The sequence below is a fragment of the Myxocyprinus asiaticus genome, chromosome 2 (assembly GCF_019703515.2).
Source record: "Myxocyprinus asiaticus isolate MX2 ecotype Aquarium Trade chromosome 2, UBuf_Myxa_2, whole genome shotgun sequence".
Taxonomy (NCBI): Eukaryota; Metazoa; Chordata; class Actinopteri; order Cypriniformes; family Catostomidae; genus Myxocyprinus; species Myxocyprinus asiaticus.
The window spans coordinates 42,704,371-42,728,139 of record NC_059345.1 but is presented as its reverse complement, the minus strand read 5'-3'; the positions used below and the strand labels follow the sequence as shown (position 1 = coordinate 42,728,139).

General features: G+C 38.9%; 1 protein-coding gene across 3 annotated transcripts; it reads left to right on the top strand.

Moving 5' to 3' along the window:
• Nucleotides 1–383: 383 nt before the first annotated feature.
• On the top strand, nt 384–22,622 carry LOC127451640 (transcriptional repressor NF-X1-like). Of its 3 annotated transcripts, none has more exons than XM_051716502.1 (24): nt 384–558; nt 1,028–1,906; nt 12,092–12,253; nt 12,429–12,506; nt 12,695–12,800; nt 13,063–13,134; nt 13,223–13,362; nt 13,507–13,606; nt 13,875–14,092; nt 15,674–15,771; nt 15,861–15,891; nt 15,987–16,069; nt 16,158–16,266; nt 16,382–16,501; nt 16,714–16,793; nt 17,059–17,289; nt 17,833–17,906; nt 18,100–18,198; nt 18,331–18,372; nt 18,475–18,562; nt 20,686–20,751; nt 20,873–21,018; nt 21,158–21,259; nt 22,219–22,622. In XM_051716502.1, the coding sequence occupies exons 1-24, from the start codon at nt 537–539 to the stop codon at nt 22,292–22,294; spliced, it is 3,222 nt and encodes a 1,073-aa protein (XP_051572462.1). In that variant the 5' UTR covers nt 384–536; the 3' UTR covers nt 22,295–22,622. The 3 variants fall into 3 exon arrangements, with proteins under 3 accessions (XP_051572462.1, XP_051572453.1, XP_051572445.1); XM_051716493.1 differs by having other exon boundaries at nt 15,990–16,069; nt 18,475–18,570; nt 20,685–20,751; nt 22,219–22,383; XM_051716485.1 differs by having other exon boundaries at nt 18,475–18,570; nt 20,685–20,751; nt 22,219–22,383.
• Nucleotides 22,623–23,769: the final 1,147 nt, after the last annotated feature.

Genomic DNA, 23,769 nt, shown 5'->3' with positions numbered 1-23,769 from the left:
AACTTAATAAACGTAGTGCATACAAATATAAGCGAGAAGCACCAAATATACAAATATAATGTATTACATACCAAAGTTTAACTAAATAATGTAAAGAGGTAGCACAGGTTTACAATCTTAAGGGCTCTGGAGTTCTTTGAAGGTGAAATAGTTTGGATATATTGCTTAATATCTTTAAAAAAAAAAAAGGGGTTTTGATGACTGAATTTAAATGAAATTTGGAAAGTAGCAATAATACATTAATAATAAAATACTCATTCTTCTTTGCTTTGTTGATGCTATAGAAACCAAACAACAAATCCTTAAACAACAAATAAGATGTAAATAATTCATCGTCACGTCAAGGCTGTGACGCTACAGTCACGTGTCTCTCTGTCAGAGATCTGCGCTCTCATTGGACGAGCGGTGTCAGCAAAACTAACCACCATCTCAGTCATAGTTCATAAACTATTTCTCTCTTTCTCGGCCTCTCACTGTATTGTCATATATATTTAGTTCAAGGAGGCTTCAGTTAAAGTGTCGCGAGGTCCGCCTGGATGGCTGAAGCCTCCGTTACAGGTAAGCAGTTAGTTATGGCTAACACAGCGGCTAGCTGTAGTGAAGTGCGGATGTTTTATAAGTGATTGTTATTATAGCCCACTGAATTTAACTGTTTTCCCACAGTAGTATACTTATTATATTATAGTATATCAGTGTGGTTTTCTTTACGCTGTTATGACTCTTTAAATTACATAATTTAATCAGCCACCCTCACGTCACGTGCGGCCCTCAAGACATGGTTGAAGTTTGTTAGTGTAACAACAAGTCAGTAGCATGAAAGGCTGGTTGTTAATCGATTAAATATATTCCTTTCTGGTCAGCAGAGAGAAACGCAGGTTATGTCTTTTCCATATGACGTTACAGTGTGTTGCAATAAAGCTGACGTCAGTATGAATGTACAGTACCTGCAATAAACTCAAAGCATCCAGTAATGAAGTCAAAGGGCACAGAATGAACTCTTATGGAAAAAAATTTTTCTGACTTTTAGACACATCAAAGTTGAATCCTGAGTCAGCTGAGTTTGTTCCACAAGCTAAACCAAACCAGTCACATCCTAGAAGAAGTTACAGGCCGCTGGACAACAGCCAGGACCGGAGGGCTCATCATGCCGGGAAGCATCAGCGATTTAGACAGTCTAATCATGGGGACAATGCATTTAAAAACCCTGAGAATAATGCACTAATCCCTCCAGAACTTGCCATCAGAGGAGGCGCAAGGGGAGGCAGAGGAGGAAGACAGAGAGGTGGACAAGGTAATGGTAGACTTAATAATGACCAACGTCCCCAGAGTGAAAGATGGACAAAACCTGGAAGTGATACCGACTACCCAGGAAGGGACCGTGGAACTGGTTTTGGTCGGCGACTCCACATCCCTACTTCTAACAGATCCACAGATGAGGAGAGGCAGGAAAGACTACTTGTAGAGACAGACACAAGAAAGTCTTATCAAGGCAGCCGACAGAAGAAGCCCAATAAAGAGAGGCGGGAGGAGAACCAGGCTGCTGGAGAAGACAAAAGGCCTGTTGGGCCTCGTGACAATCCAGAACAGGAACCTGACTGGAGGAACCACAAGGGATGGAGAGGTGGAGACCGGCGCATACAGCCCAATATCCGTGGAAAAGGACCTGTGCCCACCCATGGGATTCAGGGTAACTGGAGGGAAAGAGAGCCCACTCAGAATAAAGAGGAGACGAGAAGTGTAGAAGGTGAGCTTGGAAGAGAGGACAAGTCAAACTGGAGTGGAAGAGGTGGGAAAGGGAAACGACCATTACTGCAGAATCCAGGGCTGAGGAGAGATGGCGGTCTCGGTCGAAGAACAGGACCGGTGAAATGCATGGAGCCTCCCAAGAGCAAAGAATCACAGACAGGTAATATGCTGGAGAACATGAGTTTTACTTATATCTGTGTTCACAACGTTGCTTGTTGTGACTTCACGAAACTCAAGAATATTTATTAGTTTGAGCTCAATCTTTTACTGTTTTGATTAATAATCATTATTGATGACCAAATTCAAGTGCACCAATAAATATTATTCATAATTAATTTGAAAATTTGATCACAACTGTTGATCCTGGGATTTTGTTAGTTTGTGGATAAATACATGGATCAACAACTGGTTATATACAGTGACTGGTCTTGTGACAACGTTTTCGCCTTTTGTACAAGGAGTTCCTGGTTCTAATCCGTACAGGTATAACTTTTTGTTTTAATAAGCCAAGATTACATCTGTACGTCAGTGGAATCGGGACACATTTGTTTGCATTTTGCTTTGCGTTTTAACTGGACAAGAGCACGTGCTGTGGAACAGCAGTGTGTCTGTGTCATTCAAAGCCACTATTAACAGGTGCAACCTAGCACTAATTATAACATTCAAAGTAACACATTCCAGCACCAAATTGCCACTTATAACACACACAAATGAAAAGGAAACTTCTGCTCAAGAACCGGAATTGTTTCTTTTGCACTTACCTGATGAAAGCTATTTCAAAAAGTAGGGTCAAAATTTGCCAGTGCAAAAAGTGGTAGGGACATGTCTCATCCTTCCCACTCATAAGAAGCCCATGTTTCTTTAGCTAAAACAGACACAATGCAACCATTAAAACAGATCATGGGTATCTCAAAATGTGTTTTAAAGGGGTCATGAAGTGCTATATTATCTTCCTTGAGGTCCAATGATAATGTTATGAAAGTTTTTTTTTCTTCACTAAAACAGTCACAATTTAGTAATATATGATAATTTTTCACCCTGTTTTTGGCCCTTTGTCTGAAAACTTAAGCGTAAATGCCCACTGTTATGATTGGCTACCATCATGCAGCCCCTCAGATTCAGCAAACTCAATCGGAAGAACATTATAAAACAAAATTGCAGGGTTTACACAACACGCATCCAACACATTGCATCTGAATATATTAAACAGTTCATCTCTGGCTGCGCATTGTGAAACAACATCAACGGTTGAGGGCACTTACACCCTCGTTATTCATTACAGCAGCGGCCAATCGTGTGCTTTGCAGTCGTGGTCCAACCGAGGCAGATCGCTTGATTGGTTACAGCTACAGCCAATCACGTGCTTGGCGGGTGCACAGTGAGAAACGGCACTGGTGAAACTTCTCATTTATAAACGAACAGAATGTCCTGGTACATGAACCGAATGACTGAATGAGAGGGGCATGCTGCTCGTTTACTACAGCATCAGCATGTGAGTCTACCTTGTTCATCACAGGGAGAAAAGGGGGGAAGAGCTATTAATGTGTATAAGTGGCTGATGTTTATACATGCTGAGGGGCTTCCACATGACTTGCATCTGCGCTGCCGAATACATTGACGTCTATAAAGTGATACATCATCGCAACCTCGGCTCTAACTTCACACCAAAATGTTTTTCACATTCTTTGAGAGTACAAAGCTACAAGAAATATTTTAAAACTGTCCAAATTTATGAAGAGAGATTGAATGTCTCATAATTTATTTTAATTAATGATTACCTTATCGTTTCTGAGTATCCAGGGACCCCAGTTATTGAACTGCAGTAATTACATTTACCAATTCTAAGACCTAAACATAAAGGAGTCCTCTTTTTACAGTTGAAGTCAGAGGTTTACATACACTTAGGTTGAAGACATTAAAACTAATTTTTTTTAACCACTCCACAGATTTAATATTAGCAAACTTTAGTTTTGGCAAGTCATTTAGGTCATCTACTTTGTGCATGACACAAGTAATTTTTCCAACAATTGTTTACAGACAGACTGTTTCACTTTTAATTGACTATATAACAATTCCAGTGGGTCAGAAGTTTACATACACTAAGTTAACTGTGCCTTTAAGCAGCTTGGAAAATTCCATAAAATGATGTCAAGCCTTTAGACTATTAGCTTCTGATAGGAGGTGTACTGAATTGGAGGTGTACCAGTATATGTATTTGAAGGCCTACCTTCAAACTCAGTGCCTCTTTGCTTGACATCATGGGAAAATCAAAAGAAATCAGACAAGACCTCAGAAATAAAAATGATGGATCTCCACAAGTCTGCTAGAGATGAACGTAATTTGGTGCGAAAAGTGCAAATCAATTCCAGAACAACAGCAAAGGACCTTGTCTACCGGTTTCCTCCAGCATCTTCACAAGTATCTATAATCAGCAAAAAAAAGAAACAACCCTTTTTCAGGACACTGTATTTTAAAGATAATTTTGTAAAAATCCAAATAACTTTACAGATCTTTATTGTAAAAGGGTTTAAACAATGTTTTCCATGCTTGTTCAATGAACCATAAACAATTAATGAACATGCACCTGTGGAACGGTCGTTAAGACACTAACAGCTTACAGACGAAAGGCAATTAAGGTCACAGTTATAAAAAACTTAGGACACTAAAGAGACATTTCTACTGACTCTGAAAAACACCAAAAGAAAGATGCCCAGGGTCCCTGCTCATCTGCGTGAACGTGCCTTAGGCATGCTGCATGGAGGCATGAGGACTGCAGATGTGGCCAGTGCAATAAATTGCAATGTCCGTACTGTGAGACGCCTAAGACAGCGCTACAGGGAGACAGGAAGGACAGCAGTGGCAGACCACGTGTAAAAACACCTGCACAGGATCGGTACATCCGAATATCACACCTGCGGGACAGGTACAGGATGGCAACAACAACTGCCCAAGTTACACCAGGAACGCACAATCCCTCCATCAGTGCTCAGACTGTCCGCAATAGGCTGAGAGAGGCTGGACTGAGGGCTTGTAGGCCTGTTGTAAGGCAGGTCCTTACCAGACATCACCGGCAACAACGTCGCCTATGGGCACAAACCCACCTTCGCTGGACCAGACAGGACTGGCAAAAAGTGCTCTTCACTGACGAGTCGCGGTTTTGTCTCACCAGGGGTGATGGCCGAACTCGAGTTTATCGTAGTAGGAATGAGCGTTACATCGAGGCCTGTACTCTGGAGTGGGATCGATTTAGAGGTGGAGGGTCCGTCATGGTCTGGGGCGGTGTGTCACAGCATCATCGGACTGCAAGACAGGAATGTCAGTGTTCTGCCCTGGCCAGCGACAGCATGGCCATTCCCCCCAGAAATGTCCGGGAACTTGCAAGTGCCTTGGTGGAAGAGTGGGGTAATCTCTCACAGCAAGAACTGGCAAATCTGGTGCAGTCCATGAAGAGGAGATGCACTGCAGTACTTAATGCAGCTGGTGGCCACACCAGATACTGACTGTTACTTTTGATTTTGACTCCCCCTTTGTTCAGGGACACATTATTCCATTTCTGTTAGTCACATGTCTGTGAAACTTGTTCAGTTTATGTCTTAGTTGTTGAATCTTTTTGTTCATACAAATATTTTCACATGTTAAGTTTGCTGAAAATAAAAGCAGTTGAAAGTGAGAGGATGTTTATTTTTTGCTGAGTTTATATCCACAGTAAAACGAGTCCTATATCGACATAACCTAAAAGGCTGCTCTGCAAGGAATAAGCCAATGCTCCAAAACCACCATAAAAAAGCCAGACTACAGTTTGTAAATGTACATGGAGACAAAGATCTTAATATTGGAGAAATTTGCTCTGGTCTGATGAAACAAAATTGAACTTTTTGGGCATAATGACCATCGTAATGTTTGGAGGAAAAAGGGTGAAGCTTGATAGCCGAAGAACACCATCCCAACCGTGACGCATGGGGGTGGCAGCATCATGTTGTGGGTGTGATTTGCTGCAGGAGGGACTGGTGCACTTCACAAAATAGATGGCGTCATGAGGAAGGAAAATGATGTGGATATATTGAAGCAACATTGAAGCAAGACATCAGCCAGGAAGTTAAAGCTCGGTCGCAAATGGGTTTTACAAATGGACAGTGACCACAAGCATGCCTCCAAATTTGTGGCAAAATGGCTTAATGACAACAAAGTCAAGGTATTGGAGTGGCCATCACAAAGCCCTGACCTCAATCTGATAGAAAATTTGTGGGCAGAACTGAAAAAGCGTGTGCGAGCAAGGAGGCCTACAAACCTGACTCAGTTACATCAGTTCTGTCTGGAGGAATGGGCCAAAATTCCAGCAACTTATTGTGAGAAGCTTGTGGAAGCTACCCAAAACATTTGACCCAAGTTAATCAATTTAAAGGCAATGCTACCAAATACTAACTGAGTGTATGTAAACTTCTTACCCACTGGGAATGTGATGAAAGAAATAAAAGCTGAAATAAATAATTATTTCTACTATTATTCTGACATTTCAGAATAATCAAAGCAATAAAAAAATGTTTTATCTTCCAAATAAATGTTTTCAATATTTATTGTGCACACCTCCCACTTTCTTGCGTGGTAAGCTCGTAAATTCGCCCCACCTTGACACTTTCTGCAGCGCTTGTCATGTGGAAGGTCAAAGTGTTGCTTGACACTGGCATTGAATGGAGCGCAGACGCTTCGACTCAACTCATGTGAAATGTGCTTTACAAAGACGAAAGGACATTATTGAAACTCAAAATTATTATTATTATTAGGCTATTGTTGTCTCTTTGATGATATTCATGCTCAGCAGTTTAAATACTGTAGGTAAATAATACCATACATCATCTTTGTTCTTATAATGCTTAAACATTCTACTGATGTCAGTACATTTGGCATGCAAATTTGAATAAAGGAGAAGGTAAAGACGTAATTGATACTCATTAATATTATTATATTATTGATGTCTTTTGTGCGTGAAAAGTCATGCTCGCCAGTTCACAAACTGAAGGAAAACTATAGATCTGCTTTGTTCTTATAATACTTAAATATTCTCTTGGCAGATTAAAATAAGTCTCTTGGCAGATTTAGGTCATGAACATCTCAAAGTGATTCAGTGACTCACTCATAGCGCATAAGCAGGGTTGTGAGGGTTACTTTTGAAAGTATTCCACTACAGATTACAGAATACATGCTGTAAAATGTAATTTGTAACGTATTCCATTAGATTACTCAAGGTCAGTAACATATTCTAAATACTTTGGATTACTTCAGCACTGGTAGATTTTTTCACTTGTTTTGACTATAAAAACTCTTCTAGTACAGTAAGACAAAATACACATGTTAAAAATACATTCTCTGAAAAACCTAAATATCTTATGCAGAGTTGTTTCTAAAACAAGCTAAATCAAACTGATCTTGTTTTAAGGATTTTTAGATATTTTTACAGGAAAACAATACAAAAATTATCATCAAGAATATGATTTTTGCCCTAATATCAAAGGTCTTACTAGAAAATAAGAAATTATGATCTAATGTTAATTTTCTTGATAAAAAATATAATCGTGCCTGGTATTGCATGTAAAATGGCTAGAAATAGCATTTTAACTTAGCATAAAGCTGACAATTTACGCAAGGTTTATTTCTATTTCTTCTGCTCCAAACGTACTTCAAACTTACTTCTCTGTCTGCTCGTATGAATGTAACGCATTATGAGCCATATCACCCTGCAGCTCAAGACTGGTTGCCCATTGAAGCTAAGCAGGGTTGAACCTGGCCAGTACCTGGATGGGAGACCTCCTGGGGAAAACTAAGGTTGCTTAGAGGTATTAGGGAGGCCAGCAGAGGGTGCTCACCCTGTGTTCTGTGTGGGTCCTAATGCCCCAGTATAGTGAAGGGGACACTATACTGTAAAAAGGCAATGTCTTTCGGATGAGATGTTAAACTGAGGTCCTGACTGTCTGTGGTCATTAAAAATGGCCAAATTTCCCCCATAGGCCCTTCTCAATCATGGCCTCCTCATAGTCCCCATCCATTAATTGGCTCTATAACTCTACTCTCTCCTCTCCACCAATAGCTGGCACAATATGGCTGCTGTTGCATCATCCAGGTGGATGCTGCACACTGGTGGTGGTTGAGGAGAGTCCCCCTATACTATGTAAAGCGCTTTGAGTGCCTAGAAAAGCTCTATATAAATGTAAGGAATTATTATTATTACACTATGTAACGCAATTTTTGTTCCTGGGTAGTAAGTGTTATTTCTTAATTGCTTATACCTCAAAAGTATAGAAAATGGCTATTATTCCCCACAAACTTAGCTTTTGTGACCAGGACAGTAATATTTTGAAATTTACCTATTTCCAATGAGAAAACGGGCAAATTTGTGTCTTTTTTGTTCACATAAAGTCAGAAAAAACAACATATGAATCCAAAATCCTTTTTTATCTGTGGTCCGACGAAGACACAGGCTTTGACCTTTGCCTTAGACAGCTTAGGGAAGTGTCTTGAAGGTACTTGAAGACTGCCGACTCCTTATCTAGAGCTCTGACAAATTGTTTCATAAGGCCCAATTTGATGTGCAGTGGTGGCATCAGCGCAGGTTCACCAGTGGCTCCCACTTGACGTTGTTCCTCCCCACAGAGAACTTGGTCTGCTATGGCCAGTCCCGCTTTTGGTAGTGTGCTTTGGTGTCTCTGCTGTTCCAAAGGCAAAGATAGCAGGGAAACTTGGTAAAACCGCCTTGGAGACCCATCAGAAATGCCACCATTTTGAAGTCTTCTATGACCTCCCAGCCGTACTCATCATACTTCAAGGCATCCAGCAAGGTCTTGATGCTGTTGCAATCCTCTCTGAGGTGCACTGAGTGAGCCAGGGGAAGAGACGGGTACTTGTTACAATTATGGAGCAGCACGGCTTTGAATAATACTTTAGTATATATACATGTTAATTTGGATTCATGTTGTTTTTTCTGAGTTTATGTGAACGAAAAAACACAAATTTGCCCGTTTTCTCATTGGAAATAGGTAAATTTCAAAATATCACTGTCCTGGTCACAAAAGCAAAGTTTGTGGGGAATAATAGCCATTTTCTATACTTTTGAGGCATAAGCAATTAGGAAATAACACTTACTACCTAGAAAGAAAAAAAAAATAAAGTGTGTTACACAGTGTTATAAGAAAGTGTTTCACCGCTGTTTAAATGCACTTTGGATCGCATCATTTATATGTATAAATGTTTTCCATCTGAAAGGACTAAATATTAAATGAAACAAATGACAATAAAATGCAAAGTAATCTCTTCAGTAATCAAAATACTTTTGAATGTAACTATATTCTAATTACCAATGATTTAAATTGCAACTGTAGTGGAATACAGTTACTTATATTTTGTATTTTAAATACGTAATCCCGTTACATGTATTCCGTTATTCCCCAAACCTGCGCATAAGACACTCATTTGTCACCACCTAGTGGCATCTCCAGAAGTAGTCACTAAACTTGTCAATTAATGAAAGTGAACAAATTTGTGAAACAGAAGCAAGCCACAAAAAAGTACCCTTTTTTTTGCAGCTAGCTTATTCTTTAAAAAAAAAAAAAAAAAACCTGGAAAACATGTTCGTGAATCGTGGATCAGTGATTGCCTCACATTTTCGCCCATCATGAGTTTGCATCCCTGTGAGTTATAAACTTTAGTCAATGATGAGAGTCATTGAAAAGAAAAAAAAGAATTCACACTGGGTTGTTAGAGTGGTGATTCGGCCTTAATACCTCAATGTGAATTAATTTTCAATAATTCAACAATTGGAGTCAGTTTATTCCGTGGTTACCACATGTAGTATGTGGAAAACACGGAATAGTCATAAAAATGGCATTAGCAATAAAACGCAGAATGTCATGGAATATGATATATTTGGACGAAAATATATGTTTGAATGTACAAGTAATCAAATTGAAATTGTAATATGTCCTAGTGTGATAATTAAACTAAAAAAGTCTCTACTAAAAAAGGATTTAATTGAATAAATAAATAATCTGTAAGTGATGCGCACTTCAAAATGAATGTGTAGAGCCGGCCGCTCATACATTGAAAACACCTCAACATGATCATCACATGCACTCTTGTGTGTGTGAGATGGCAGAGACTGAGAGCACTCAGACTATGTACAGGTGCTGGTCATATAATTAGAATATCATCAAAAAGTTGATTTATTTCACTAATTCCATTCAAAAAGTGAAACTTGTATATTATATTCATTCAGTACACACAGACTGATATATTTCAAATGTTTATTTCTTTTAATTTTAATGATTATAACTGACAACTAAGGAAAATCCCAAATTCAGTATCTCAGAAAATTTGAATATTGTGAAAAGGTTAAATATTGAAGACACCTGGTGCCACACTCTAATCAGCTAATTAACTCAAAACACCTGCAAAGGCCTTTAAATGGTCTCTCAGTCTAGTTCTGTACGATACACAATCATGGGGAAGACTGCTGACTTGACAGTTGTCCAAAAGATGACCATTGACACGTTGCACAAGGAGGGCAAGACACAAAAGGTCATTGCAAAAGAGGCTGGCTGTTCACAGAGCTCTGTGTCCAAGCACATTAATAGAGAGGCGAAGGGAAGGAAAAGATGTGGTAGAAAAAAGTGTACAAGCAGTAGGGATAACCGCACCCTGGAGAGGATTGTGAAACAAAACCCATTCAAAAATGTGGGGGAGATTCACAAAGAGTGGACTGCAGCTGGAGTCAGTGCTTCAAGAACCACTACGCACAGACGTATGCAAGACATGGGTTTCAGCTGTCGCATTCCTTGTGTCAAGCCACTCTTGAACAACAGACAGCGTCTGAAGCGTCTCGCCTGGGCTAAAGACAAAAAGGACTGGACTGCTGCTGAGTGGTCCAAAGTTATGTTCTCTGATGAAAGTAAATTTTGCATTTCCTTTGGAAATCAGGGTCCCAGAGTCTGGAGGAAGAGAGGAGAGGCACACAATCCATGTTGCTTGAGGTCCAGTGTAAAGTTTCCACAGTCAGTGATGGTTTGAGGTGCCATGTCATCTGCTGGTGTTGGTCCACTGTGTTTTCTGAGGTCCAAGGTCAACGCAGCCGTATACCAGGAAGTTTTAGAGCACTTCATGCTTCCTGCTGCTGACCAACTTTATGGAGATGCAGATTTCATTTTCCAACAGGACTTGGCACCTGCACACAGTGCCAAAGCAACCAGTATCTGGTTTAAGGACCATGGTATCCCTGTTCTTAATTGGCCAGCAAACTCGCCTGATCTTAACCCCATAGAAAATCTATGGGGTATTGTGAAGAGGAAGATGCGATATGCCAGACCCAACAATGCAGAAGAGCTGAAGGCCACTATCAGAGCAACCTGGGCTCTCATAACACCTGAGCAGTGCCACAGACTGATCGACTCCATGCCACGCCGCATTGCTGCAGTAATTCAGGCAAAAGGAGCCCCAACTAAGTATTGAGTGCTGTACATGCTCATACTTTTCATGTTCATACTTTTCAGTTGGCCAAGATTTCTAAAAATCCTTTCTTTGTATTGGTCTTAAGTAATATTCTAATTTTCTGAGATACTGAATTTGGGATTTTCCTTAGTTGTCAGTTATAATCATCAAAATTAAAAGAAATAAACATTTGAAATATATCAGTCTGTGTGTAATGAATGAATATAATATACAAGTTTCACTTTTTGAATGGAATTAGTGAAATAAATCAACTTTTTGATGATATTCTAATTATATGACCAGCACCTGTATTTATTAAATTGAATCACAGCTTTACTAGGATTTTGGAATTATTTCAGTGAAAACATTTTTTATTTCGTTTCTCAGCCCTGTTGATGGCCCTAATATACTCTCAACTGGTTTGTTCAAAATATGCACATCCTGGTATATACATGTCAGAGTTATTGTAGTTTTGAATTTGATTTTGTTTTTATTTGTTATTTGCATTTTGTCCTTTCATTTCAGTTTAGTTTTTTCACTCTGACTCTGTTAGTTTTAGTTATTTTTTCGGTGTTTTTAGTTTTAGTATATTAGGACTGCCAAAGTGACTGATATCATTTAAATTTAGTATATCATTAAAATATTTTATTTATTATGTTTTATGTTTTTATTTTTATTTCTGTGAATGAAAATAATTTTTGTTTTAGGTTTATTTATTTTTTTAAGAATAATAACACTGATAATTGTGTTATTTTAATGATAAATAATAAAGATAAATGCACACATTTTTCGTTGGACTCTTATAATCTTTCTCTGTATCTTTCTTAATGATGAGCTTTTTGCCAATGTCTATATCTGTGTATTGTATTTGTAGGCTGTCTAATTGAGCAGCTAACAGAGGAGAAGTATGAGTGTATGGTCTGTTGTGAAGTGATTCGACTCATGGCCCCAGTTTGGAGCTGTCAGAGCTGTTTCCACTTGTTCCATCTTAACTGCATCAAGAAATGGGCTCGCTCACCTGCATCTCAAGCTGATGGTACGTCAGCTGTCTCACCTTTGACTTTACTGTACAATAAGAATAGTGCCAACATACTAGATTCCACATAAAAACCTATTCAACCTGTGCACTGGGTACACCCCAGACATTGTATATTAGTTATACAAAAATAGCCATAGTTTAATAATGGATTCAAATTGTTCAACATTTACAGATGGTGGTGAAGGCTGGCGATGTCCTGCATGCCAGCATGTGGCACTGAAATCCCCAAATGCCTATACTTGCTTCTGTGGTAAAATTACTCTGTTGTGCATCAATCACATGATTCTTTGTCTCTGCTGTGGATCTTGCATAATTCATAAAATGATTATTTGGCTTTAACTTTTCAATTGATAATGTTGTAGTTGTGTTACACTTTCACTGTAAAATTAAAATCTGTTGGTACTCTGTTTTTTGTTCAACTTTAATTTTGTTGGACAGGGAAGGTGACCAATCCTGAGTATCAGCGGACTGAGATTCCTCATAGCTGTGGAGATATGTGTGGAAAGAAAAGGAGTGGAGGGGAATGCAATCACCCATGCAATATGTAAGAGTTCAGCAGCATAATCTGCAGCCCTATATTCAATGCAGCTTTTCAACATTTAGTTGATTTTGCCCATATTTACATAATATTTGTAGTGTAATCTGTCATTTAAAAGATTAGCAAATTTTCAGATGCTTGAGTTGCTATGATGTCAATTGCATGTATTTCTATAACCTATATGAACAGTTTATTATAATGATCTTAATTCAGTTCTTTTGAATTTATGTTGACATTCTTGCATGATAATGTCACTTGCTCTTTGTAGCTTGTGCCACCCAGGGCCCTGCCCACAGTGTCCTGCTTTTATCTCCAAGTCCTGCATTTGTGGGAGAATGAGGTACTATTTACTCTTATTACTTCTATGTGGGAGCATTTTCCCCGATGTACACAGGCAAAAAAAACAACAGTTTTCCATGTGTTTGCAGTAAGCAGGTGCGTTGTAGTCAGGCAGGACCTCTGCGCTGTGAGGAAGTCTGTGGGGCTCTGCTCAACTGTTCAGAGCACTCCTGTGTCCAGGTGTGCCACTCAGGGCAATGCCAACCCTGCCAACTACGTGTCCAACAAGGTAAGTAATCCTTGTATCATGAGTCTCTTTTTATTCCCGTTTTATTTTTTTATTTTTTTTCAGTATTTCTTATTTCATTCAATCATCTACTTTTACATGTTACCATCCACCTGCAATGTTCTCATGCCGTTGTACCCTTTTTAGCATGCTTCTGTGGTGTGGTATTCAGGGAGGTTGCTTGCGGGACTGATCGTGAGAGTTTTGATGGATCAGGATATTTCTCCTGTTTCAAGCCCTGTGGAAAGTATGTAAAATCCCCACTTAGGTCCTCAGTTTTATAACTATATGTACTTTTCTATGTATGACTTTAATAATTGAAGCAATTGTGCAGTAGTTAGTCTCTTCAGACTGTATATAGTCCCATCACTTTTTTGTGTTAAGGACCTTTTTAATAATTCCTTGATTATATCAACTCTGTGCTTTGCGTTATTTTCTTAAGGCATTGTATTTTATTTATTTTGCATACTTATTTGGTGTATTGTGAGCTCTCATTTCTAAATGTGTTACTCTAGGATGCTAGACTGCCAGTCCCATCGCTGTCAGCAGTCATGCCACCCTGGGCAGTGCCAGCAATGTCCACGCAGCCCCAGGCTGGTGCGCAGCTGCCCGTGTGGGCAGACTCCACTCTCTAAACTTCTAGATCTTGGCTATCCAGAGAGGAAGACCTGTACTGACTCAATCCCCTCCTGTGGCAAGACCTGCAACAAGCCACTGCCATGTGGGGATGCCCGTATGTGTCTTATATTGTAAATAACTACAGTTTGGGTATTAATTATGACATTCCAGTTGAGTATGGAGTCACACCTTTAGAATCGTTATGGTTGATGTGTAAGCTAACGTTGTGACTGAGCACAACCTGCCTTATACGTTTTATTTTGAGGTTGTCAAGAAAAAATAACAATATTTTAAGATTGTCAAAATATTAAGCATTACTTAAAAATAGTCTTATTGGGGGCCTGGGTAGCTCAGCAAGTAAAGATGCTGACTACCACACCTGGAGTCACTAGTTCGTATCCAGGGCGTGCTGAGTGACTCCAGCCAGGTCTCCTAAGCAACCAATTGGCCCAGTTGCTAGGGTGAGTAGGGTCACGTTGGGTTAACCTCCTCGTGGTCACTATAATGTGGTTCTCGCTCTCGGTGGGGCACGTGGTGAGTTGTGCGTGGATGCCGTGGAGAACACGCGCTAGGTCTCCATGGTAACGTGCTCAACAAGCCACGTGATCAAATGCGTGGATTGTCTTGGACGTGGAGGCAACTGAGATTCGTCTTCCGCCACCCGGATTGAGACAAGTCACTACGCCACCACGAGGACCTAGAGCGCATTGTGAATTGGGCATTCCAATTTGGGGAGAAAAGGGGAGAAAATCCACAAAATTGATCTTATTTCATGCCCAAAGAGAGAGTGTCTCGAGTTTGGAACAAGTATTTTACATTCTCCTATCACTATAGTTGTCTTACAGTAGCAGAAAAAAAGAGTAGCACATAAAACATTGTATAAAGAGTAGCAGTTCAAAAACAGTTAATTTATGTGACTGTGGCAACGTTTTTGCTAAATGAAATTACGTGGTTTGTTATAGGTATCACTGCAGTTTCAAGGTGAAATGTCCACTGAGGGGTGCTAAAAGCAAGTTAAATATTCTCTCAAAAAGAGGATGTTTTAAGGTTAATGCTCTATGGAGTTTTAAAATGAACAAAACCTACTTCCCTAACCTAAATCTTTAACTGAAACCTAACCAAAAGTGTTATAAAAAGCAAATTTTAGATGATAGGGCAACCTCATCTGTTTTTCTAGTTTTAAATAAACAAAACAGACATCTCTACCCTAAACCCCACACCTGAACGATAGTGTCATAAAAGCAAATGTGAAATGAAAAATGCAATAGCTGAAGCAACCACGTCTACGACACTTTCGGATCGCATGTCCACTCGCATGCTTTGCTGGACTCACACGTCTTCCACGTTCAAAGTCCAGTGCTCTATTACGCTTGAATAAGCCTGTTAACATAGTTGGTTATGTAATGTAAGCGGTAAAATTTGTTGTCTTTAAAATCATGCGTTATAGTAAAAGTGTTTCGTTGTCATAAGATAGTATTGTGTGGGGAACAGTTTTACTCGTGATTTGAAATAAAATATTATTTTTAATAAAAAAGTGTTTGTTGTTGTTGCGCCTCTAGTGTTTATTTCACCAGAAAGCTGCAGCGATGCGTTTAACAAGGTATGTAAAATAATTTTGCTAAAGTGTAGTTATTGTAATGTAATTCTATGAGACCAGGTTTATATTTCCGTTGCACTTGTGTCTGATCTGCTGTAGATTCAGTCCACCTGTGTGAAAAGCTCTGCCATGAGGAGAGCTGTGGACCCTGCTCTTTGACCTCCAGTATTCATTGCAGATGTGGCAGTAACAGCAAGGTTAGACTAAGACCGCACAGCTGCACAGAGGTCAGGAAAGTTCTGAAAGCCCCAAACCTAATACATATTCTATGTTCTGTCTTTTATAGGAAGTTCCTTGTGCAGCAATTCAGTCTGAAAGTAAGGATTTGGATGTTTGTATAACAGATTTATGGAACAAATGAAGTATGTGTAATAGAGTTGCAGTTTTAATGCTAGTGTGATTTTCTTTAAAGAAGACATGGTGTTTACATGTGAGAAACGCTGCAACAAGAAGCGCTTCTGTGGCAGGCACAAGTGTGGAGAGTTGTGCTGTGTGGTGAGTCCTTTTTGTGTTGTTGTGAAAGTTTGTCTCTTTGTGCAGTAGTCGTAAGAAAGGTTTATTAAATGTACTCACTCTTTTTCAGGATGTGGAACATAAATGCATGATGATTTGTGGCTACAAGCTCAACTGCAGCCTGCACCGGTGTCAAGAGCTTTGTCATCGTGGCAACTGCCCGCCTTGTTGGCAAACCAGTAAGCTTTATCAGCTGTGTTGATGTCATGAATCCCATCTTTCACATGTTTGGCCTCCAATGATGTTTAATGTTTATACTCTTTTCATCACATCCAGCGCTGTGTTTTCTCTAAGGTTTTGATGAGTTGGCGTGTTACTGTGGGGAGACTGTGCTGTACCCGCCCATCCCTTGTGGAACCAAACCTCCTGAATGTAAAAACCTGTGTACACGCAGACATGAATGTGATCACCCAGGTACTTGCGTCACCTACCTACACAAACTATAACAAATAAACTGTAAGATCTCAGGAGATAATCTTTAAAGTTTTCAGTCTCAACACCTGACTTTTTTTCAGTTTCAAAGTTTGACACATTCAAACACAAGCACATGAATTAACTGAATTATCATGTAATGAACTGCAAAAATAGGTGAGCAGCTGTTGATTTGTGATATGATTTTCCTGTAGTGTTTCATTCCTGCCATAGTGAAGAGAGATGTCCTCCCTGTACCTACCTTATCAAGAAGTGGTGCATGGGTAATCATGAGGTAACAAGATAGTGAAAAATAGATTTTTGAAATGTGTCTGTTGTCAAATTTCTATTTAAAGTGTGTAAAGAGTGTTAAAAAGATTTTTTTTTTTAATAAAAGATAAAAATCAATATTGTATAAACTATTAATCCCCATTTAAACTATTTATTATTAACATTAATATTATAATAGAATTTTTCTATAATTAAAATGAATAAAATAAAAAATAAAGAGATAAGGAAATCTAATCTGCCTTCCTTTCCATTGTCACATTTCTCCTTAGCAAAGGAGTAATATCCCATGCCACCTGCAGGACATCTCATGTGGTTTACTATGTGATAAGCTTTTACCCTGCGGTTCTCATCGCTGTAAGAGGATATGTCATCGTGAGGAATGCCAGGCAGAGGGAGACTGTAAGCAGCCATGCGCTTATCCTAAATCTGACTGTGGGCACCCCTGTGGAGCTACCTGCCACACAGGCACCCCCTGTCCACCTACTATTTGCAGTGCCAAGGTACTTATCCCAGATATATTCTGATCTGATGTATGATCAGATATTGTATGACTGGCTATTCATAACAAGTGTAAATGGAAATATAAAGCAGTGACATGTTTTTTGAAGGCAGCCGTTACATTATAGGTTATGTAGAGCAATAGTTTACACTAAATGGCTTAATGGCACTTAATGGCAAAGTACACTAAAGGGGGTTCCATCATTTTCCCAAGGAGTTTAATATAGTTTTATATAATTTTCAGATGATTTGTTGTTTTTTTCCATGTTAAAATACATTTGCATATCCCAGTTCAGCATGCAAAGACGACTATAAGGAAGCCATTTGTAGATTGTTCAGATCAAAAGAGTGACATTTCTGATTATACAAGCGTGAAAGGCTCCTTGAATGTATCCGTTAACCTTTTTCAACACTTTTTTTTCTGCACACATTGGTTCTTTACAAAAAAAGGAATCACAATGTTCATCATCAGAATTCTCAACAAACAATTTACAGAATGGTGAGTCTTACATTACACACATTTATTTCTCTCTTTCAATCTCTAGGTGGCACTGCAGTGTGACTGTGGCCGTAAGAAGGAGACAGTGCCTTGTGCTGAGGCAGCCAGTTCCTACCAAAGGTTAGAGCTATCAAAGCCTGTAAAGGCATAATCAAAGAGGTTGAGTTACTTTATGTTGATAAATTGGCAGAAACACCAAATAAGTGTTTTGAACTACTGAACTGTAGTTGATGGTTCATTAACTCATTGGTTTGATGTCGAAAATTCTCGTTTATCTGAGGTCAAACACAATTTGCATTTCTATGTTCTGCAGATATGCAGCTATTTCCATGGCCAGTAAGCTGTCAGATATGCAGTTGGGAGAGTCAGTTGACATTGGGCAGCTCACAAACAAGGAACAGAAAAAGGCCAGGTACATTGCACAGATTTACCTTTTTCTACTGTTTATTTGACTTCTGTGGCATTTTAACAGGTATAGTGATCTTGGTTGCAGGTAACACACATCATTTGTGCATTAACATTTTCATATACTACTCTCTTTCAGATTGGAGTGTGATCAAGAGTGTGCTACACTGGAGAGGAACAGGTGAAAATAAAGATGGCACAGGCTTCCTGCCTGTGTGTAGAACTGGATGGGTCAGTGTATAGGTGCTCTGGTCTTTCCTCACGTGTTCTGTTTTGCCCTTAGACGGCTGGCTGAGGCCCTGCAGATTGACCAATCAGTGGATCCCTTCAACAAATCCACATCCTCCAAATATAGTGACACTCTCAAGGAGGATGCAAGGTTTTATACACATATTTCAGATTTTCTACCAGTGTGTTAGTTTCTAATATACTAGTACACGAATGCAACAACTCTACATAAAGCTATTCGCATGGAGTGTGAGACATTTTAATCTCAAATTCTTTGGAAGATCTCCGGATAACAGGACCAACAATTTAAAGGAATAGTTAGTCCAAAAATGAAAATTCTCTCATCATTTACTCACCCTTATGACATCCCAGATGTGTATGGCTTTTTCTTCTGCAGAACACAAAGATTTTTAGAAGAATATCTCAGCTTTGTAGGTCCATACAATGCAAGTGAATGGTTACTAAAACTTTGACGCTCCAAAAATCACAAAAAGGCAGCATAAAAGTGGCACAAGCTATTTGCATAAAGTGTTAGTAGCAACCAAAAGCAACTTTGCACAAATTGCAAATAGTGGCAGATACTATTTACACCCCTAATTAAATACCATCATACAATATAGGGGCATCACTGCAGGGTGTTTATTGTGTTTATTTAGTCCCACAGACACCCTACATCAACCTCTACCCCTAAACTTAACCTTACCTTACAAAAATATTACCACCATATAACACTACTTATTACACCATGGTTAATTGCATTAAAACTATGGCTTCCACTAAAAAACATGGTTATTATAATATTACTATAGGAAAACCATGATTAATTTTAGTGGTGGTGGCGTAGTGGACTAAAGCACATAACTGGTAATCAGAAGGCTGCCAGTGCGATCCCCACAGCAATCACCATTGTGTCCTTGAGCAAGGCACTTAACTCCAGGTTGCTCCAGGGGGATTGTCCCTGTAATAAGTGCACTGTAAGTCGCTTTGGAGAAAAGCGTCTGCCAAATGCATAAATGTAAATGTAAATTTTACCCGGATCAGACCTTTCTCTAACTCCCCGACCTTCCCCTTGACCACTGCAAGGAAATCAACCTTTATATACATTTTTATTATAATTAGTAGTATTAAAGGAAATATTATGAGTGGAAACAGAATGGGGAAAAAGTGGGACAAAAGGCGGAATCATACCCGGATTTTCTGCATAAAAAAAGGACATCCACACCGTCGTTACACCCCATGCCATTGCAGCGAAACTGGGGCTGCAGTTTGTCTTCGATTTGTGTTTCTACTTGACTGTTGGAGTGCAAATAGCCATGCTGTGTGGCAGGTGTTATTTACATCTAGCGCAAATAGTCACTCTGTAAAAGTAATCCATAAGACTCGAGTGGTTTAATCCATGTCTTCTAAAGCGATCCAATCGGTTTTGGGTGAGAACAGACCAAAATGTAACTCCTTTTTCACTATAAGTCTTGCCATTGCAGACTCTAGGCACGATCATGATTTCAAGCTCAGTTACACTTACTAGCGCTTGAGGCATGCACAGAGCACTAGATAGTGCTAGGAAGTGTAATCGAGATTGAAATCATGATTGCCAAAGAATGCAGATGTCAAGATGTATAGTAAACATTTTGTTATATTTTGGTCTGTCACTTCAGAAGACATTGTTAAACCACTGGAGTCTTATGGATTAATTTTATGCTAACTTTATGTGCTTTTTGGAGCTTCAAAGTTTTGGTCACCATTCACTTGAGTAAAGTTTTACTTGAATACTTCTGCTGTATTTTTATTGTTGGTAATCAACTGAATAAAGCAGCCTTATTGTCTGATTCACTAAACGTAATAGGTCCGGTAGGTACTGCATAATGTATGCAAGTCTGTTTTCAAAAGCATCCCCACTCCAAACAATGGTATTGTGCTTTTATAAGAAACATATGGTTATTCTTGTCTCATGGCTTAACAATGCCAGTAACTGGGCACTTAAGTATTAGCAGTTAAGTTTGGGTTCTTGCTGATATTTGCTTTGACAGTTAAAAGAAAAACGGAGGAGCAGAATATACTACTAAATAATAAGTAAAATGTTTAGTCTAGTACAACAGTGCCAAATGCAAGCATAGAATGTGGCAGCATTCCTGAGGTGCCTCTAAGAGAGGGAGAGTTCTCTTTATGTTGATGAGCTTTCAGACAAAGGAAACTCTCTTGTTCTGCTGTTGATGAGGTATCTCTGAAAATACCTAAACAACAAACATTTTTATTTTTGAAATGCAGGAAAGATTTCAAGTTTGTCAGTGAAATTGAGGAGGAAGTCAAGAATTTAGTTGAGCTGGCCAACAAGGTAAGATGTGAATAAATGGACTTCAAAAAAAGTTTTTTTTTTTTTTTTTTTAATCGACTACCCAAGCATTTCTGTATGAAGCATTATTTTTTCAGAGGTGTGCGTTTGTGTTTTTTCTCAGGGCAAACAGCCAAAAAGGAGTCACTGTTTCCCACCTATGAAGCGTGAACACCGGAGAATTATTCACGAGTTAGCCGAGGCATACGGTGTGGAAAGCGTTAGCTATGATAGTGAGCCCAAGCGTAACGTAGTGGTCACTGCCTCTAGGTCAGCAAAGAAAAGACACCTTCTGCACAAACTAATTAATATTGTCATAAAAAACACATATACTTAAGTATCTCTGTTAAACGTGCCTTATGTCAATAAAATTGGGTATTCTTGAACATTTTAGATGTTGTCTTTTCAGGGGAAAATCTGTGTGTCCTAACATTAGTCTGACTGCTCTGATTGAAAGGGAAACTGTTGCCAGAGCCCCTCCTCCCATTGCCCACATCAAACAGCACAGCAAGTATGTTCACACATCTCACAGCTTTGCCGATTACTCCTTAAAGGAATAGTTCACACAAAAATTAAAAATTGCTTGTCATTTACCAACCCCCCCCCACCCCCACAGTGCCATCCCAGATGTGTATGACTTTCTTCTGCTGAACACAAACAAAGATTTTAGAAGAATATTTAATCTCTGTAGGTCCATACAATGCAAGTGACCAAAACTTTGAAGCTCCAAAAAGCACATAAAGACAGCAAAAAAGTAATACATAAGACTCCATTGGTTAAATCCATATCTTCTGAAGTGATATGTTAGGTGTGGGTGAGAAACAGATCAATATTTATGTCCTTTTTTACTATAAATTCTCCCCGTCCAGTAGGTGGCGATATGCACGAAGAATGCGAATTGCCAAAAACAAAAGAAGAATGTGAAAGTGGAGATTAATAGTAAAAAAGGGCATAAATATTGATCTGTTTCTCACCCTCACCTATCATATCACTTCTGAAGATATGGAAAATTACTTTTATGCTGCCTTTATGTGCTTTTGGAGCTTCAATGTTTTGGTCACCATTCACTTGCATTGTATGGACCTACAGAGCTGAAATATTTTTCTAAAAATCTGTTTTTATTCAGCAGAAGAATGTCATACACATCTGGGATGGCATGAGGGTGAAATGAATGTTTATTTTTGGGTGAACTATTCCTTCAAGGTCTTGTCTCAAAACATCAGTATGATTATTTATTCACACAAGATACTGTAATTACATTTCATGATAAGTCCTCTAGTTTATCCACATTTTCTTGGCATTCATAGTAAATAATGCTTACTGCTTTGTCAGATTGGACAAAAACACAAGCTTTAGAAATTTGACAGCTGTAAAGAAATGTTTCCCTATTGTGTCCAGATTAATGTAGTATGAAGGTGTGTGAAGTGTCATGGCTAAAAGCAAATTATTTTTTATCCACATTTGTTTCAGGACCGACAATAGCAACACTTGGATGAAACCTGCTAAAGAGGAGCCCACCACTGATTATTTTGATGTGCAGGATTGATAAGAAATTTAGAAAAATCTTTGTAATCATCACATTTAATAAAACTGCATGTTTGCCTGGTAGTACAAAAACTTTTTTTCATTATATCTTTACAGTTCTGATGGATATTTACACCGTGAGAGCCTGAAGCTATGAGTTGTAAATGTTCATTAGGATTACCAAAGAACAACCATTTATGAATATATTTAGTCTGTGAACTTGATGTTGAACTTGAACGTGGGCATTTAACTTTTTGGTTGGAATCCCATTGTTCACTAAGTGGATGTCTGGTTAGACAAAACCAGAAACTGAAGGACTTCTGCGGCTGGACACACTTAACACAGCCCTTAACCAACTATGGCAAGCTGAATTGACTTTTAATCATGTGCAGGATATAAATAATATAATAATAATCATTATTATATTATTATTATGTGCAGGATATAAATAATATAAAGTTGCAATCAAAATTATTCAACCCCCCTGCCCAGCAGTACATTCTGGTGATGTGAATTAAAACACATCAACTAAAACCTCAGTAAACAGTCAAAGAGTTCAGTTTACCCAAATTTTTAAATAAAAAATAACTAATTCTCTCCACAAATGTCATGTCAAAAATATTCAATCCCCAAAGTCAGTCATTTGTGGAGCATCCTTTATCCTTAATAACAGCAAATAAATGTTTCAGGTAAGTGTTCTCAGGTTTTGGACACCTCTCTATTACAATTTTTACACATTTCTCACGAGCAAAAGCTTCCAGCTCATTGACATTCTTTGGTTTCTGTGCTGCCACTGCTTCCTTGAAATCCCAACAAAGGTTTGCAATGGGATTTTAATGATGGACTGAAAGGGCCATTTAAGGACATTCCACGACCTATCCCTGAACCAGATTTTGGACAACTTGGATGTATCCTTGGTGTTATTGTCTTGCTGGAAAGTCCAGTGATCACCGAGCTTCAATTTACACACTGAAGGCATCACATTTTTCATGCCAAAATGGCCTGATACCTGAAAGAATCCATGGTGTCAGTCACATAGTCAGGATAGCCGTTACCTGCAGCCTCAAAACACCCCCATAACAGGACTGACCCACCTCCATGCTTGACTGTGGGGATGGTGTCGTTCTTGTCATCACCTTGTCATCTTACTCCAGACGTACTGCTGACCCATGGGTCTAAAACTCATTTTCAGTTTAGTGTCATACGTCTTTAAAACCTTCTTCCAGGACTCCACAGGTCTTTCCTAATTACTTCTTGAATATTCAAGTCAACATTTCCCTTGGTGAATTTTTGCTTTCTTCCACACCCCAAGAAGGTTGTTGTTGTACCATATTTAACAAATTTATGAATGGTGCTGCCAACTTTGTCTATTGGAAATTGAAGTGCCTTGGAAATGTACTTTTAGCCATGACCTTTCTTGTGTAATGAAATAATCTCCTCTATTAGCTTTTGAGACAGCTTATATTTAATTGCATTTTTTGCATAGAAATACATTTT

What these genes read in the sequence shown, in the direction of transcription:
- LOC127451640 (XM_051716485.1), top strand. Translation starts at nt 537, where the DNA reads ATGGCTGAAGCCTCCGTTACAG. An exon ending in GAGCAAAGAATCACAGACAG is followed by an intron (nt 1,907 to 12,091) that starts GTAATATGCTGG and finishes TTGTATTTGTAG; the next exon opens with GCTGTCTAATTGAGCAGCTA. An exon ending in CTACTATTTGCAGTGCCAAG is followed by an intron (nt 17,290 to 17,832) that starts GTACTTATCCCA and finishes TTCAATCTCTAG; the next exon opens with GTGGCACTGCAGTGTGACTG.